Source organism: Hippocampus comes, unplaced genomic scaffold, assembly GCF_001891065.2.
Source record: "Hippocampus comes isolate QL1 unplaced genomic scaffold, H_comes_QL1_v1.1 scaffold9, whole genome shotgun sequence".
Lineage (NCBI taxonomy): Eukaryota > Metazoa > Chordata > Actinopteri > Syngnathiformes > Syngnathidae > Hippocampus > Hippocampus comes.
Genome location: NW_017805275.1, coordinates 4,592,728 through 4,610,795, shown reverse-complemented (window position 1 = coordinate 4,610,795; position 18,068 = coordinate 4,592,728). Strand labels below are relative to the sequence as shown.

Sequence of the window (18,068 nt, the reverse complement as noted above, 5' to 3'; positions counted from 1 at the left end):
TATATATATATATATATATATATATACACATTTTATTTCATGAAACCATGAATGTGGATGGTATGAGAAGCAATAACTTCTCAGCCATGTTATTTTCTTGCTTTGGTGCGGACATAATGATTTTGGCAGACAGTGACTGTTGGAAATGTATGTCCTTTACTTACATACAAAAATATTTTGGGGTTCACGCTCAGATTAGTTGACCATGTTATGTTTAAATATGATGTTTACATGAAAAATAATATTGTCGCAGAGTTTCAAGTGTGTCATAAAAATGACAGATGTCAACTTTCCTCCTGGGTGTGGGGTGGCAAGTGAGATGGCCAGGGAGTGAGGAGAGGTGGCTCTGGCCACCCCTGTTCACCACGGAGCTCCACCCCTGTTAATCATGTAGCTCCGCCCCTATTAAGAACCATCGAGTACAGTAGTCCATTCTTTTCGAACATTGGTTATTATTGTGAAAGATATGCAACTATTTGTTTCAGGAAAAAGTGATATTTCCTTCACATCTTTCCACCTTTGTCATCTTGTGTCATTTCCAGTTAAAAAGGCAACATAAAACTCAGTTGAAGTCAAAATATGGCCAGGGTATCAGTTGAAAGAGTATCATCTATATGGCCTTCCGTGTTACTTTGTGTCTCTTCAACGTAAATGTAAAATAGGCTACAGCATATGTACTTCAATTTGACAACTACAAAGTGAATATTTTTCCACCTCTGGTAACGTTAGAATGAATGATACAACTCTATGAATCCCTTTAGGTTGTGCTAATGGTAATAAATTTAGTGTATTTACTTCTAATCCGTGAAACCACTTAGTTTTAAAGCAATCCCTCACACCTCCTCCCATTTTGGCAGCTGTAAGAATTTCTTGCGGACACACGAAGGCGCCATTTGCTTGTTACGTGCGGTGGAGATCAATCATCTCTGAATGTTTTTTATACCACATAATGAAATCGCCTCTTGATCTGCGAGATCTCATCGGTTGGCAGCGGGCGGGGGTGGGGGCTCCGTGGACCTGTCAGCACGCACAGCGCGCCACACACGCGCACGCTTGTAATGAACGGCGCTCACGAGTCATCGGCTCAGAGAGCGTGAACACAAATGCAGTCTTTATATTTATGGTAGAAAAAGCCAACACGGGACTCGGGCTGAGTGATGAGGCTCGATCGCATCCTTCCATTACGCACCGGAGGTCTCATATGGCCGCTCTAAGCAGCGTTTTTTGGCACCGTGGTGGACCGGGAAGACCTTCGGTGACACACGAGGACCACACGGACCCATATGTAGAATTTACTACTTCGTCTGCCAACTTATTTCCCTTAATGGCGTCAAATTGTCGCTATTGCTGCTGTTCCAACACTACACATGTCGGACCGTGCTTTTGGGTTCCGACGAGCAGGAAGTTCCGGACGCCCTCACGCTAAGTTTTTTGTTTGTTTGTTTGGTTGTTTTTTTTTTTTTTTTTACTTTGATTGTTTTCAAGTCCCACTGAAAAGCGGGAGCAACACTTCCACCATGGTCGCCGTGCCCTGAAGGGAGATGGGTTTCGAGGGGAGGGAGCTGAACGGCTCAACTTGTTTGTCCGGGAATGAGAACGGCACCGGACTGAGTGCCTCGTCCGGACTGTCCACTGCGCTGGCCAGCGTGCTGATCTTTACGATCGTGGTCGACATCCTGGGCAACGTTCTCGTCATCCTGTCCGTGTACAGGAATAAAAAGCTTTGGAATGCAGGTGAGGTACTTGAAACAACCCCTAAGTGGTGAGTTCATGCAAGAAAGGAACAAACAAAAAAACGAAAAGATTACATTGACAGTATCTGTCTGAATTCCAGGAAAAAAAAACATCCTCTTTTTACTGCATTGTTTTATTTGTACACGTGTAAAGGATGCCGCCAGCCAGCTCCGTCGCCGTTACACATGCATTACATAATCCATACACAATTTGCAGACATATAAACATTTTCTGGCCAGAATCTCCTTCAACCCATTTCCGCTTTTTTTTCAGGCCCTGAACTCCAAAATTATGATTTGTAGAACCAAATCCAGAGAATATCAAGTGGGATACATGAGCATAGATTCCTGGTTATTATGATAGCTATTTGCAGGAATGGTTTGTGACCAGCTGCAATGTCGCCTTGTGGTTAGTACGTCTGCCTCAGGGCTTTGAGGTTCTGTGTTTGAATCTCACATGAGTCTGCATGATCTCATGCTTGCTTGGGTTTTCTCCAGGTGCTCTGGCTTAAGTAGGCATGTTGAATTGTCCATTAACATAAACATGATTTTGAATTCTTGTTTGTGTATTTGTGCCGTGTGATTGGCTGGCGACTTGCCTCTCATCCAAAGTCACCAAAGTCAGCTGGGATAAGCTCCAGCTCACCTGATTGGAAAAGAGCTATGAATGAATGGATTGAAATCTATGAGGAAAATATAAAAGTCTGGTGAGATGAATTATAGTTATCTACAACGAGGATTCCTTAACCTTATACTATTAAAGTCAAATACACTGGGCACTATAACATAGGCTTCTTATTGGTGGGCTGCTAGTCTAGAGGCCTTCCGATACGCATGTGGATGAAAGCAAAATATTACATTGAAGAAGGAGATCAAATATTCGGACTGTTTGAGGTACATATTGTGATACTGCAGTGCTTCTCAAATAGTGGGGCGCGAGGCTCCGTCAGGGGGGGGCACGTTTGACCCCGGGGAACATGCTTTTTTTAATATAGACTTTTTTACTGTCCTAGAATTAAGTGCAATTGCACCTCCACTACATTAGGGAGCAGTGGTGCTCTCATTAGCAGAGTGTGCGCAGGGAGCATTCGAAGGGAGGAAATATGAGAAGCGTACGTAGCTCTTTGCTTCACTGTGACTACGGTGGGAGACGAGGAAAGACCGATGAGCTTACTGTGTCTAAAAATGTTGGCAGCGGACAGCATGAAGCCAAATAAATTAAGGCGTCACTTAAAGACATTACACCCCAATCATGCTGATAAGCCACTTGAGTTTTTTTAGACGAAAACGTGCCCAATATTGCAAACAATCATCCTGCTTTGTGACTGCTACTGCAGTCAACTAAAATACAGGCCTCAGCTACAGATTGAGCAGTACCCGAGAGTTGCTATGTCCTGCTTCAAACCTCGCTTCGAAAAGCTGTGCATTGCAAAACATGCTCATTGTAGCCATTAATCCAGACATCATCTTTGATTTTAAAAATATCAGCACAAATTATTTTATATATTTTTGTTTTGCAGGTTAAAGTTTTTTTAATATTGGGCTCCTGAGTTAATGTTGGTGATGAGTTTGAATGCATTATTATTTATTGATTTTATGCCATTTTATTTTTCAGTATCGTATGGTTTGACATGGCCAGTTTAAAAATATTTACAATTTAATTCAGGATTTATTTTTATTTTTGAATTTCAGATGCACTTTAAATCTTTTCTGTTACAGTTCATAAAGCTATTATTTGTTTTAAGTTGGTCCATATTTCTTTCTTTTTTATTCTCTTATACGTTAATAAGGATACAGTGTTATGCAGAGGTGTACTTATAACAGTTTCATAGACAAATGATACTATTTATAGTCGCGCGGGGGTGTGGGGCGTGAGATGTTTTCTTCTTCCTAGGGGGGGGCATGACAGAAAATAATTGAGAAGCACTGTGATACTGTAAACACATCAAAAACATGTTTAAAAAATAAAGCTTTGATTTTCAATATTTACCCACAAAATCTTTTATCCTGATTGGATACTTGCAGTTTCGCAGTTACTTCACGAGGTGATATCAGAAGTTAAAACTGTCAACCTGTGATTTTACAGTTTCTCACCTATACTGCTCGGTTGCACCTAAATCCTCTATTAAAATGCTCATAATATGACTTAGAAGTCACAGCCAATCCTGTGCTTGACAGCCTGTTATCTTAAGTGAGTCCCTCTAGGTGTGATGGAGTTTCCGCAGCCTTGCCTGTCTTCTGTCACATCTCTCCATAAATAATAACACCCCCTTCCCTCCATTTGGCTTTATCCTTGGTCCACCATCCTGATAAATCACATCCTTCCTTGTATGAGGACCTGTAGTGCCAAGGTGAGAGACTGTTGCTTCACTTGACACAACATTGTATCATATTGTCATACACTCAAGGGCTCCCAGGAGAAGCGTGAAGGTGAGCAAGATGTTCATTAAAGCCACTTTAATGCTGTTTTTCATACTTCTGAGAAAATGCAGTCATCCAAAAGACTCTCTGTCGAGTTCCGAGTCGTGATTTCAGAGTAGTGAAAAGAGTAGGAGAAGTCCGCTTTTCACCTAAAGTCAGATGGGATATGTTGCAGCTCACAGCAAACCTTGAAAATGGGAAAAAGAGTTTGAAAATCAATCAATAGATCAATGAAAGAACAGCAGTGTTTTGACTGTGTGACAGATATTATGTTTTGAATGCAAAGAAACCAATGTGAATTGATGGTGCACATATGTCTCTTGATTTTTTTTTGCACATGTCTTGACCAAAAAAAAAAAAAAAAGTTTTTGCAAATAAATAAATTGAATTATTAAGTTTTTATAAAATTGGAAAGTCTGTTTATTTCTTCTTTAATTAAATTAAATCCCATTTGTAAAAACCTGCATCTGTGGAATGAGTACCACAAATTATAATTATGTAGCATTGTGCTGCACCAGTGTAAGATTTGCTAAACCTTCACCATTTTTTAAAAATTGTGCTATTGCAACTGACTTTTGTCTATTGTTTTCTGACTAATTATGTTCAATTGACTCCTCTGAGAAAAAAAAAAAAAATCACATGCGTGTGGTCACATCTTCCACAGACTGTGAGCCCTGTCACGCACCATGGTGGGATGTCACTCAACTCCTCAACCAGGAGTTGTCCCAAGTCAGCTCACGTGTTTGGCTTGTGGCTCCAACACAAAAAGCATGCCTGAGTATTGGCTCACAGTTGAAAGACTGCACCATTCTTTCTGCTCAAAAATTCCTGACTCCACGGGGGCTAACGTTAACCTCTTGAAGGGTGGGGTTAGGCCCCTCACTGTGGAGCGATGAGATTACCAAAGGTTGCAATCCCCATCTTTCGCTGGATGATATGATATTGCCTTCAGTGATGGAAAGCCTAATTTTTCCAGAATAAGTTTCTTGCCATCAGCAGAGAACAGTTAACATTGGTACGAAGTGTACATACGTGAGGGCCGGAGCCCATCCAAAACCACCTCTGAAACCTTGAATGGGCCCAAGTCAATTGCACATAAACAAATAGTCACATTTAATCTGTTGAACAATTTAGAGCCTTCACCCTAACTAAGCTACAGCACTTGGAGGAAATTTCTACAAAGCAGAGGGAGAACAAGCAATGTCCACATATGGTTGTTGTTATATATTTATGTTCTTGGATATAATATTTGTTATTATGCTGCTTTTAACGTCAAAGGTTCTATACTTAAAAGACAAGGCCGTTTGTACCAGGCCCTCACAGTGAAGGTGGAGAGTTGTGAGAAAGCCAATGACTAAGAGTCGGTGTTCGCACAGAGATGCTAATGAGGACATGAAAACCAGGCGTCAGTGTGTTGGGTCAGAGAGTGCTTGGAATAATGAGAGATTCCAAGTTCAAATACATTACATAACAAGAAGTGGTCCTGTATTCATGTGCCAAAAGCTAGTTGGCAAGAAGCATCGTACCAAGGGGGGGAACATTTTGATTATCGATTTTGCAAAAGCACACAGTTGGCTGGTCTCGGACAAGAGCGTCGCGGGTAAAAAGCCCTGTTGAGCAGTCTTGCGTGCATGCGGGTGGGTATGGTATCCGTTGGCCATGGCCACTGGACACCAAAACAAGCAGGAGTGACTGATGAGAGCAGTCGTATGGTAGTTTACAGTCTTCTCATTTCATTGCCATGTGTGAGAGTCTCCAAAAATAAACAGGTAGATCGAGAAATGGAGCAATATATGGATCATGAAATTCATCCGCAAAGGGAATTCAGTCCTGGGGTTTCTACGCGGCTTTCCACTTTTCTTTCCCTTCAGTAAATGCCATTTGTAGCCCTGTCAGTGTCTCAACAATCTTGGCACTGTTGTTGAAGAACTTATTTATAGCGTTGGCTTTTACATATGAATGTTTAATTGTACAGATTTTCTTAAAGGCAAGCAAAGTCCTGGAACAAAGCTGTACAAGTCTCTTTGATGGTTCGTTCATCTCCTCACAAGACACATGTCAAACTCAAGGCCCGGGGGCCAGATCGGGCCCGCCACATCATTTTATGTGGCCCGCGAAAGCAAATCAAAGAAGTCAGCCAGGGGTGTACTGGGCGTGGTACGCGGGGGTACGCCGTCCACTCACTTCTCTCGACGCCACATTCAATTTTTATTGAAATGTTTGTTGATCATTGTTCTAATGCGAGTTATGCTTAATAACGTCGGCCTGTGATTATTTTGGAGTAGTAAAACATTAAATTTAACGTTAGTTCAACTGGTGTTGTAGCCTATGATTGATGTTCTGTATGTATATATAGAACATCCCAGAATCGCGTACACTCACTTAAAAAATCCCCACTACACCAGTGAAGTCAGCGTTCACGATGCTTGCTAAAATTGCTACCAAAATTCTCAAATTCTCATTTGTAAAAAATAAGAGTGATACTGTCAGCATTTTCTTGTTACCAAACCCATTACAGTAACTTCAACAGTAAGTGAATAAACATTTATTCTTGAGTTCTTTATATGGTTTCAGTCATAACAGCCCTCCAAGGAAATGGTCACTAAATTGTGGCCCACGGCAAAAATGAGTTTTACACCCCTGTCTTAAGAGGTGGCTGTTTTTTTTTGTTTGTTTGTTTTTTTATTTTGTTTCGCTTTTTTTTTTTTTTGTTGTTTTTTTTTGGAGTTGTTTATCCAGCAGTCACAGTACAGTGGAGATTGTTTAGCACTGTCACCTCATAACTTTTCCATGAAGTAACTTGTATTAAAGTTAGGAGGGCCCTTGGCGGGGCCCTCCGTCATCTGTCAAAACTAATCGCTGATGCACGTCGTCATGTGTGAACATGTTATACATCTTTTAAAAGCTGAATATCTGGAGATTTGAATGGTACCCTACATGTTACAATTGTCAATTACAATTTGAGCCGAAGCTTGGGGAGACTTAAGCTTTGATCCTGTAGTGTTTTCAAGTCCTAATCAACATTCTAAATTCATTTTCAAGGCAGATATTGTGAAAAGAAAGTAGACGAACATAAGATTCGCCTTTTTTGTCTGTTCTCGAACATCCATAGTTCAGTGACAGAAGCACTTACACAAATTCTTACTGTATGGGAGAAATATTCATCATAATAACATTTTGAATATTTCAAAAAGAGACCAAAACAATGCTGATACTCCAAATGGTTCAAGAATAGCTACAAATTTACTTTGGGTGCACCTTTCCATAGGCGTTTTTGGCCAAGTTGCCCTCCCTTGGTTTAAAGGGTTAAATGAAGACACTAAATTCTCCGTCGGTGGCGCGTGTGATGGGTGTTGCGGTCATGTGGTATCGCATTATTACAAAGTGATGACATACATGAACGTGTTTGGCCACAGTTGAGCGTGGGACAGAGGAGGGTCGAGCGAAACTGGACGGAATAGTTGTGAGCTGAGTTGTTGCGGATTGGTGGGAGCGTTGGTGTCTTGTTCAAAGGCACCTTGGTCATGCGCACCTCTAAGAGCAAGTGAGGCACATTTTCATCCACATTCGCTGCCGTAGGAGGAGCTATTTTTCTTTCTTTCCATTATGTACTTTAGTTGGTAATTTTTATTATGAATCACAAATCACAGTGTTGGGTTTCCCCCCAAGGGAAGATACTTTCACGTTATTTTTTTTTCTCACTATTTGGGTCTGTTTGTGGAATAAATGCACTCCACAAATCTTTCTCCTCAGATCCTTGCCCACCTTTTTACCAATCCCTCCTTCATTTCATGTCAAGGTTAATCTCCAAAGCAGTTTTTGCCCTGTGATGCTTGACTGCTAAAGGCATCTCTCTCTCTCTCTCCCTCTCTCTAAACACCAGCTTTGAAGATGAATGCTGCTTTCATTCTGCTCAGTTTCATTGCCTGATGTTGTAAACATTCAACCATCCGTTTTCTATACTGCTTATCCTTGATAAGATTGTTGGGAGCTGGCGCTTTGACTTAAATGTCAGTGCTATTGATGACACTCTGGTCTCTTGCAACTTTTGGGACGCACTGCCTACCTGAGTCAAAGTCGAACACAATGTAATCTCCTTTTCAAATCGCACGGATCCATCGCTTGACAGTCTTTTATGTTTGTCGTGCAAGCGAGACCCATGCCATTTATCAAAACAGTTCAGCCCGCAGGCCAAGAGTTTGACACATATCATTTGTCATGCACATATAAACATACTTGAAACTACAAGCTCGTCTGTATTCGCCATCCAAACAGCGATGACTGGTAGCACGTTGATTAAAACTCCTAAAAGCCCACAATGATTTGGTACAACGCTTTGTGACATGTATCTAAAAAGCGAGGCCCGACATTTTTTTTTTAACCAGCGTGATACGCTGGCACATCTGCTGAGTAAATCTGCGTCCAAATAGGTTTCCCATCATGCATTTGTATTATAACTGAACATTCAACAAAATAAAGGAACATATATTCAGTCTATTAAAACCAAAGCCGAACAGCTGATCAAAAAAAAAAAAATCCCAAATTGCAGCCTTTCCAATTTCAACATTTCATATGACTACAATAAGCTATTGATTTGTATTCGATTAATTGTTCAGCGCTCATTTGTATTATCGGGTGTTGTGAAGTGCCTAAATATAAGATGATCACTCCAGAGTGACTGTTGATAAGGCGCACATGACACTGTGGCCCTGCCAACGGCGTTAACATTACAATGGCCCAGTGGGGTTAAACAAACTAAAAATACCCTCACAAAAAAGTGCTCAGAGAGGAGCAGAGCGAACAGATGGCGGAAAGAATGACTTGTGTTTGAACCCCCACGTCAGACGCTGTGCTTCATGTAAATTTGGGGAGGTACTTTTTTTAAGTCATATAATGCAGCCCATGCTGTTATCAAGAGCAAAACCCGAAAACTTGGGTGTCCCTGAGGGTTTGTGGAATGGGGTGGGGGGGGGGGGCGGTTAATTGAATCATTGGACGGACTGAGTCAAACCAGGCCAGATATCTTAAATTGACAAGACGGCTCCTGGGGTCATGTCACATTACATGCATTATAATATCCACACAGCTAAATAAAAGATGACATTTTATTTATTTCTAATGAGATGAACATGGAGGAAGTTAGAAGATTAAATCACACCGGGAAACATCAGAAACAATCACACTGCTGCATTGTGTTTCAATGCACAATACTATAAGTGATAGGGTGGATAACATTTACTGTGCATGAACCGAGTTAACGCACTACTAATAATTTTCCCATTGCAGTTTGAGTTGGATCCATGCCTACATTCCGTCACACATTTTCTGCAAAACGGAATGTCTCATGTGAAGCTAAAGTAGAATGGAAATCTTTTTAAAGTGAACTATTCAAGTTCAACCACATTTTTGCTGTAGGGCATGGCTTTAGTTTTGTGCAACTTTTGAGGTGTAGTTGAATATAACCTTGTTACAGTACACAGGGCTTACGGTTGGGTTCCATCATTGTACGGTTGCAACATAACCCAAACATTAACCTATCCTAGCCCAGTAGTAAAGTCATAGGAAATATTTATAGAAGTGTAACACTTCACACTCATTGACATTGTGAATGTGAGATTGAATAATTGTCTGACTCTATGGGCTCTATTTTCACAGATAGCGTACATGCACTTGGGCGTAAAAAACAACATATCTTGATTTTCGTGCAGGTGCAAGTCTCCTTTATTGTGCTTGGAAATTTGTCAGACCGTACTGTGCCATGCTTGGAGTTCTGGCGGACCAAGGACATGCACCCAGCAGGGTTATCATAGTTTTGGACATGAATGATGGAAGTGGAAGGCTGTCACCAAGTGCCCACTATACAGAGCTGATCTGTGATCATCCACCCATGGAGGTCTGCTTGCAGTTTCTTACAAATGAATTTCAATCTCCTACATGGATTCCAGCCATGTAGACCTTGCACGTCTTCTGCATCGAATTTGAAGAGATTGAGACGATCTACTTCCAGTGGTTGAGAAGCAGGATGACCGTGTTCACGGCCACAGAAGCGCAAATGCCCATTTCTGTGTGTGTGTTTGTGAAATTAACCAAAGAAAGTCAACTCTACCTATGAGTACAGTTAGAACCGCGCTTTGCGCTAGACTTGCACTGGGCACGAAGACAGCACGGATAGGCTCAGACCATATCCCTGAACAGGAGAAGCAGTATAGAAAATGGATGGATGGACAACAATGTCACATTTCGCATGATGGTAGTTGGTGGACCCCAAAAAAAGCAGGAAGGGAGGCAGCAGGGTGGACTGACCAAGATGTACAAAAACCTATGACAGAAACAGAACATGACAGGAGCACACAAATACTCACTCTGATCCAACAAGAACTGACAGAACCCAGGGAACTAAATACAAGCAAAGTGACGAGAAAATGAGAAACACCTGGACAAGACACAAAGGGTTCAGCGAGCTGATTGGTAAAAACAAACACAAGGGACACGGATGAGAGAACAGGTGGTGACAAAAAGGGTGATGATGAGGCAACAAAACCAAATGTAACCCAAACAAAAACACAACAAATCAAAAAAGAGGAAAAAAAATAACAGTCAAGATAAAAGTGTCACTCTTTGTTCCATATGACGTTTTCTTACAATGCTGCACAAACTGGATCATCAACATCTACGTCGGGACTTGAAAACTGAAGACCCCTTTATCCCCCAGACACACACCCCACCCTCCCATCTCCCTATCATCAGTTTTGCTTCTATTGGGCTATTGGCTGTAGTATGTGGAAATACAGCCGTTTTGATCAGGCCCCAAATGATGACATGGAATTTGCCACAAAAGTAAACTAAAGGTAATTTTTGATATACCGGTAGTGGTTCACATCAGTGACTTTTGTGAAGCTCGTGCGTGATACATTCAAATTCAACGTGGTCTGGATGGAGACAACAGAAAGGTGTTGCTGTCATTCAGTCATTTGAAAGGAACACTTGAATGTGCTTGGGTGTGAGGTGAGGACGAGGGATGAATATAAAACCGGAAAAATTGGAGAATCATGTGCAGCTATGCAAGCTGCCTCGTATTAAGTTTATCCTTCCCTCTTTGCTTTTGTTGTGTCTGCCTTTCAGCGAGTTTTTATGTGCCATCAATATGGCAACATATGCAATCTATTTTTATACCGGCATGCAAGCTTGTTGGCTGGAAGGGAGGGAATGAGTCACATTATATTTCTGAAAGTGCTGCAAGTACAACAAAATACAGCATGAAGACCCATATGTGTGTGTGTGTATATATATATCTGAAAGTGCTGCAAGTACAACAAAATACAGCATGAAGACCCATATGTGTGTGTGTGTGTGTATATATATATATATATATATATATATATATATATGACTTGTTTTGGTTTCATTCAAAACAAACAAACAAAAAAAAAGGTCCGAGAGTATGAGGTGCTCTTCTTTTTGGGACCGATAGTGAAGTTGGATTTGAAAGTGAGGGGTGACTCTCATTGATGGAGCACATTCATAATCACTGGAACATAGTACCATTTGAGGATTCATGGTCGGAAATGACAAAATAAGCACATATACGAACATTTGCTTACCCTGTTGATATGCAATAGGGCTGGACAGACATGTCCCTAGAAGACCTTTGACTTCAGGGGGATACATGAAATGCATGAGTGGGGGAGGGATTATTAATAATGTACCATAGACAGCACTTGTATATTTGATGGTAACGTACTGTATTCGAGTAGTCTTTGCAACAACCACTGGCGAGTATTATTATACAAAATTTACCATACATAGAAGCCACCTTGCGAATGTCGACACCCCAACTGTGTTGGAAGTGGCAAAGTGAAGCGATTTTGTAAGGATGCCTTACTTGCTTTTGGGAGATGTATCATCAAGTCATAACTCATTGGATTAACAAGGAACCGTTGCTTTTGATTGTATTATGCCTTTGTAACTCCATTTTATCAATATTATTTATTTTATGCCGAATACGATGGCCACATCCAATATAGCGAGGGCGCTGACGTATCACTCAAAGTGGGCCACCCAGCTCAAGGTGCTATTTGCAGCAGAAATGAAAAGGAAAAAAAAAGCGCAAGAAACCTGCTCTTCATGTTAAATGTCCAAAAAGTTTGAGGCTCCTCTGGATTCTTCTACGAAACGGGTTGAAATGGCCATTTTGTTTCTACCTTATTTGCCGTACTGTGATCTACCAGCCTAAGCAATTAATGTAGGAAACAAAATGTCAGCTAATGTCCGACACTGCGATCAATAGTCACCGAGTTTTATTTTGACGTTACTGCTTACAGTATGCGCACATCAAGCTCTGAAAATATTACAACGATCGCCCCGATATTTCAGATTTTCTGGACGATATGCATTTTCATATCTTAATTGACACTGTTATATTGTACATTAGCTCTAGCGCAAGTAACGACAGGTACAGTCTTTTGACAATAACACTATTTCTTATTATAGTCATGGTCAAATGATGATAATGAAGAAAAGTGATGTAAATCATGTAGAAATAAATTGCTGCTTTCCTCTCAGCTACGTTTTAGTAATTACTCCATCCTCTTGACAATAAGGAGGAGAGATGCTTGAGATGGCAGACGGTAACACTGTGCTGCAGCATGTCATCCCGAATTCAAACCCCTACAAAATGACAAACGCACACAGCAAGTTGAGCATCACAAACACAAACTGACAGGTTTGCCCTGTGAGCTCCAAAAGGAAGAACAAATCCATTTATTTTTATTTTAACACGGCTGAGCCAAGACCTCGGCTGTTTTCCTGACGCTTGGCTAATACTGTACCTGAAAAAGGCCCACCCGTGGGAAAAGTAATGGTAAAAGCAAAAAGTATCAAAAGAGGCAAATGTTTTCATGACATTTTTATGAGTGACAAATGATGACTATTATTATCAGAGGAGGCCAATCCAGGTCCGGAAAGTAACGAGCTGCCATTGTTTTTGGCTTTAGCCACAGGTGCTTTCAACCCGCTTGTTCGATTCTCGGTTATTTTACGGTACGGTAATAATAATCACTACCAGCAAGGTCTCCAACTATTCCCTTAGAAAACAGTAGGAAATATGAAGTATGCTTTATCAGTATATTCGAGTATATAAAATGTACTTTTTCATACTAAATTGGAACCAATTTTAAAAAGTTTTAAAAGTATACTATCAGGATCTATCTGTATACTTTTCAGTATAAGACAAGTATATTACAAGTATATATCCAATCAACCCAGTTTTCCAATGCAATTTGTCTGATTTAATAATGTTTCATTAATATTTAGAATTGGGCCCGTTAAATTTATCTAACAATTGATTGAGAATATTTGCAAAGCAGGTGGACATCAAATTCATTATTGACCAAAACAAACACAGGCAGATTCTTTTGTGGGGGGGGGGGGACTCCTTATCATGCTTTTTTTGTAAGTACTGTAGATTGAATTGGCAGTCCAGTGTATGAACTCCCTTATCTGATATGTAATCTGATTAATTTATATTTTATTTGTCTGGCCCAGTAATTTTTCTGCACAGTAACAACATCAGATGTCATTTTCTATGATTCATGCCCTCTGAGATGATCCAGTGTCATGCAGACTCCAGCTTTGACCTGAGGAGGACAGGATAATAACACACTCGACAACACTAAAATCACAATCCATGTTTGTGCGGTGAATAAAGCTCGCCGTGCATGGCAGATGACGCACAGAGAACAGGTTTACTCCACACAGGAAGCTCAAAGTCGAGATGAGTCGAGATTCGAACCCAAACTGCAGAACTGTGAGGCAGAAGTGCGATCCACACTTTGCAGTTCACATTATGTGAAGTGAATCCTTGTAACGGTCCCTCTTTCCTTTTTAAATTCTTGACACAATCTTTTCTTCTCATATTAATTCAAGTCATATAAAAGCAGCGAAGGAAACACTTTCATCAGGACGAGCAATTTGCGATCCTAATCAAAATCCTGACTTGGTCTTCAAACTGCTATTTTGCCCCTCAATTAATTTCACTCAATATGAAGACATTGCCTTCTCACTATGTGGATTTTATGACTTGAAAATACCCAATTAGTTTCTCTTTACAACATGTGATCTTCACAAGGCGGCTAATTCTTTTTGTGGAAATGTTTTGAGGGACTAGAAATCCCATTTTTAAGACAATGCTTTATTAAAACGATGCATTAAGCCGTGTGTATGCGGCAATGTTATTGAATGTCCTTGAACGTACACAGTATTTTATGTTCGTTGAATCCAATACAGGTTTTTACTCTGGAATCAAGAAATCTTGCGTTGGACCATCAATGGTTGATTAAAAACAAGCTGGGGAGAGCCCACCCACTTTTTCATAGGATTCATCCCCAGGCGACCTTGACTGCCCGAGACATTTTGAGGGAGATTAGGATTTGAGAATTCAAGAAAGGCTTTTTAGTAAGAAGTGAAGACACAAACAATATTGAAGAAGCAGAACGACCAATGACTTGTCAAAGTCTTAGCTGTTGCTCTTACAGGAACGTTAAAGTCAAGGTAGCATTTGTTCACAGGCTTTAGGGTCAGGTCTGTTCTTACGCATTTCTGGTGATTTGTGGATGTTGCATTAAAGACACTTGACTGAATTCAGGATGCGTGCTATCAGTCCCTGCGATTGGCTGGTAACCAATTCAGGGTGTCCCCCGCCTACTGCCCGAAGATAACTGGGATAGGCTCCAGTGCACCCGCGACCCTTGTGAGTATAAGCGGATTCGAGAGTTGATATCAGTCCAGGCTATGATCTTTTTGACCCAATTCTTTGGCAAAAGAAGTTTCAGAGGGCATAATAGACTCACTTGCATGAGGGAAAGTTGGACTTCCAGACTCACAGTTGGATGGAATCGGTCGCTGTCTGCTGTGGGTTATTTATCTTCTGTTTTTTCCTCCAGGCAACATCTTTGTGGTGAGTCTGTCTGTTGCGGATCTGGTGGTGGCACTGTACCCCTACCCTCTAGTCCTGACAGCCATCTTCCATGATGACTGGACCATGGGGGACCTGCACTGTCAGGCAAGTGGCTTCATCATGGGCATCAGCGTCATCGGCTCCATCTTCAACATCACGGCTATTGCCATCAACCGCTACTGCTACATCTGCCACAGCCTGCAATACGACCGCGTGTTCAGCCTGAGGAACACCTGCTGCTACCTGGGGCTGACCTGGGCTTTCACCGCCATCGCCACGGTGCCCAATTTCTTTGTGGGCTCGCTGCAGTACGATCCTCGCATCTACTCCTGCACTTTCGCTCAGACTGTTAGCTCATACTACACCGTCTCAGTGGTGGTCATCCACTTCCTGATCCCGCTACTGGTGGTGTCCTACTGCTACTTGAGGATATGGGTCCGAGTGATCCAAGTGAAGCACCGGGTGAAACCGGAGCAAAGGGCCAAACTAAAACCAAGCGACGTGAGGAACTTTCTGACTATGTTTATGGTGTTTGTGCTGTTTGCAGTTTGCTGGGCGCCATTGAACTTCATAGGCTTGGCGGTGGCAATAAACCCGGCGAAAGTCGCACCCAGCATACCCCAGTGGCTCTTTGTCACCAGCTACTTCATGGCGTACTTCAACAGCTGCCTCAACGCCATCATATACGGACTACTCAACCAAAACTTTCGAAAAGAATACAAGACAATTCTCCTTGCTGTGTGTGTCCCACGTTTGCTCCTGGTGGAAACCTCCCGATGTGCCACAGAGGGTCTCAAGAGCAAACCCTCAGTTGCTGCAACTAACAATAATGTAGCGGAGATAAATGTATAGTTGAAATGTCATCCCGAGGAAAATCCGGAATGTTGTGTTCCACCAGTGCCTTTTGACATGGCATGCATCATTTCCAAGTAGTCCCTCCATCCATTTTCTACGGCACTTGTCCTGTTCACGGTCACAACAGGCGAACCAAAGACAGACTCATCCCTGGACTGTTGGTCAGTTACGGACACGGTGTTTGTCGGAATGAATCCATAACTCTACAGCATGTGCACCATTACATAAGCAGTGATGCATTTATATCACAATTTGCAGAGTTCAACTCTTTTTGCCAGCCTTCACCGCACCCAAAAAATTATAAGCTGTGCTGGCATATTGCCCAACGTCTGGAAAACAATGTCAGTTTTTGTTTTTTGTTTTAAGCCCATCTCCGCATTTCCACATCACGTGTGCTACTGACTCACTGCATCTCTTGGTCAGATCCATTATGAACATGTCAGCAAATAAAAAAAAAAAAAAAAAAAAAAAAAAAAAAAAAAAAAAAGAAAAAGAAAGAAAATGAGTGTGTGTTTTGGTCTTGAGATGCAGCATTCGTGATAAATGAGGGGTGCTTCTCTTAAGTGCAATCCTTTATTCTTCCAATGTGGGATTCATTCAACACTTCGCTCAAATGCCAAGGATTACACACTTACTTGGAATGTAGTGGCCTAGAATACAGTATTAAAAGTGGGATGTGGAATGACTGAATGTAATACTGCTGTAAAATCTTGCCATCTATGCATATACTGGAGTTGTCAAAAACATCCTTTTTTCCACAGAGAATATGGACTTCATTAATAATAACACCGTTGGATTGTGGTGGGTCCAATCCACTAAAAAGTGTAATTCAATGTTCTAATTCGATTGTTGTATGGCATTTATGTTATCGTTGCAAACAAAATTGCTCAGGGTTTTATTTCAGACTCACCAAAAGAAAGAGCAGATGCTCGACAAAGAATGCATACAAATAAATACAAATTTAATAAACGTAATTATTAACAATCAGAGACAGAACACATGACTGACAAGGTGTCATTTCTCACGTACTCGCAAGCACACTCAGAGTAGGTACAAGTCCATGACCTTGTGCTGACCTTTTACCTTGGACTTCAAGAGCTTTGCTTAAACTATGAAGGAACATCCCTATCCGGAAGGTAAAACAACAACAAGATAATGCCCATCCATCATTTGACAACAAATGGCTAGAAGGCTAGCAAACAGCAGGGTTGAAGAAGAAAAAAAAGTTAATAAGAGGGAATATGCGAGCTGCCTTTCAGAGGTTGAGCCTTCAGGCAGCTGACAGTGACACAAAATTAGCAACATTGCTGCTGGGCAGGTGTGTTTATCACCTCTTCTATTTTTATTTAAAAATGCAACTTTAGTCATGCAAAGGAATTTGCAAACCCTAAGAAAAGCTGTAGCTGCTTTCTGGTGGTGGCTGGAAGTCCCTCCACCACCGCATGAATCTTGGACGGGTCGGCTTTCAGCTGCCCCTTTTCTATGATGAACCCAAGAAATTGAATAGAATCCACATTTCTCTGCCTTGACAAATAACTTGTTCTCAAGCAGATGTAACATGTTGCTGATTTTCCTCTAAAGAATGTGAAAATATAAGAATGTCGTCCAGATAATCAAAACAAAAATCGTTAATTAAATCCCTCAATACATCAGGCTTTGGAATACTGTGGGCGCGTTAGTGAGACCAAAGGGCGTAACAAGATATTCAAAGTAGCCCAGTGGTGTCTTGAAAGCAGTTTTCCACTCATCCCCCTCGCTGATTCTTACGAATTGGTAAGCGCTGCGTGAATCGAGTCTCGAAAATATGGTCGCAGACTGTAAAGGAGCAAATGTGGACTCGAGTAGCAGAAGAGGATACTAGTTCTGATTGTTTTGTCATTTAGACCACGATAATCGACGCCAGGTCATGAGGATTTGTCCTTCTTTTCGATAAAGAAGAAGCCAACTCCTAATGGAGACTTGGAGGGCTTGATCAGTTTGGACGCGAGGGAGCATGAGATATAATCTCGTAACGCACACACATTGCAGAGGTTCAACTCTGCACCGGCCTTCCTGTGAGGAGTTTGCATATTCTCCCTGTGCCTGCGTGGGGTTTTCTTCGGGTA

The 18,068-nt window shown here is 41.4% G+C and overlaps 1 protein-coding gene across 1 annotated transcript; it reads left to right on the top strand.

Annotated features, from left to right (window-relative positions):
- The first annotated feature begins 1,020 nt into the window (after positions 1-1,020).
- Positions 1,021-16,416, top strand: mtnr1c (melatonin receptor 1C). The gene is made up of 2 exons (XM_019869670.1): positions 1,021-1,734; positions 15,095-16,416. The coding sequence occupies exons 1-2, from the start codon at positions 1,542-1,544 to the stop codon at positions 15,958-15,960; spliced, it is 1,059 nt and encodes a 352-aa protein (XP_019725229.1). The 5' UTR covers positions 1,021-1,541; the 3' UTR covers positions 15,961-16,416.
- Positions 16,417-18,068: the final 1,652 nt, after the last annotated feature.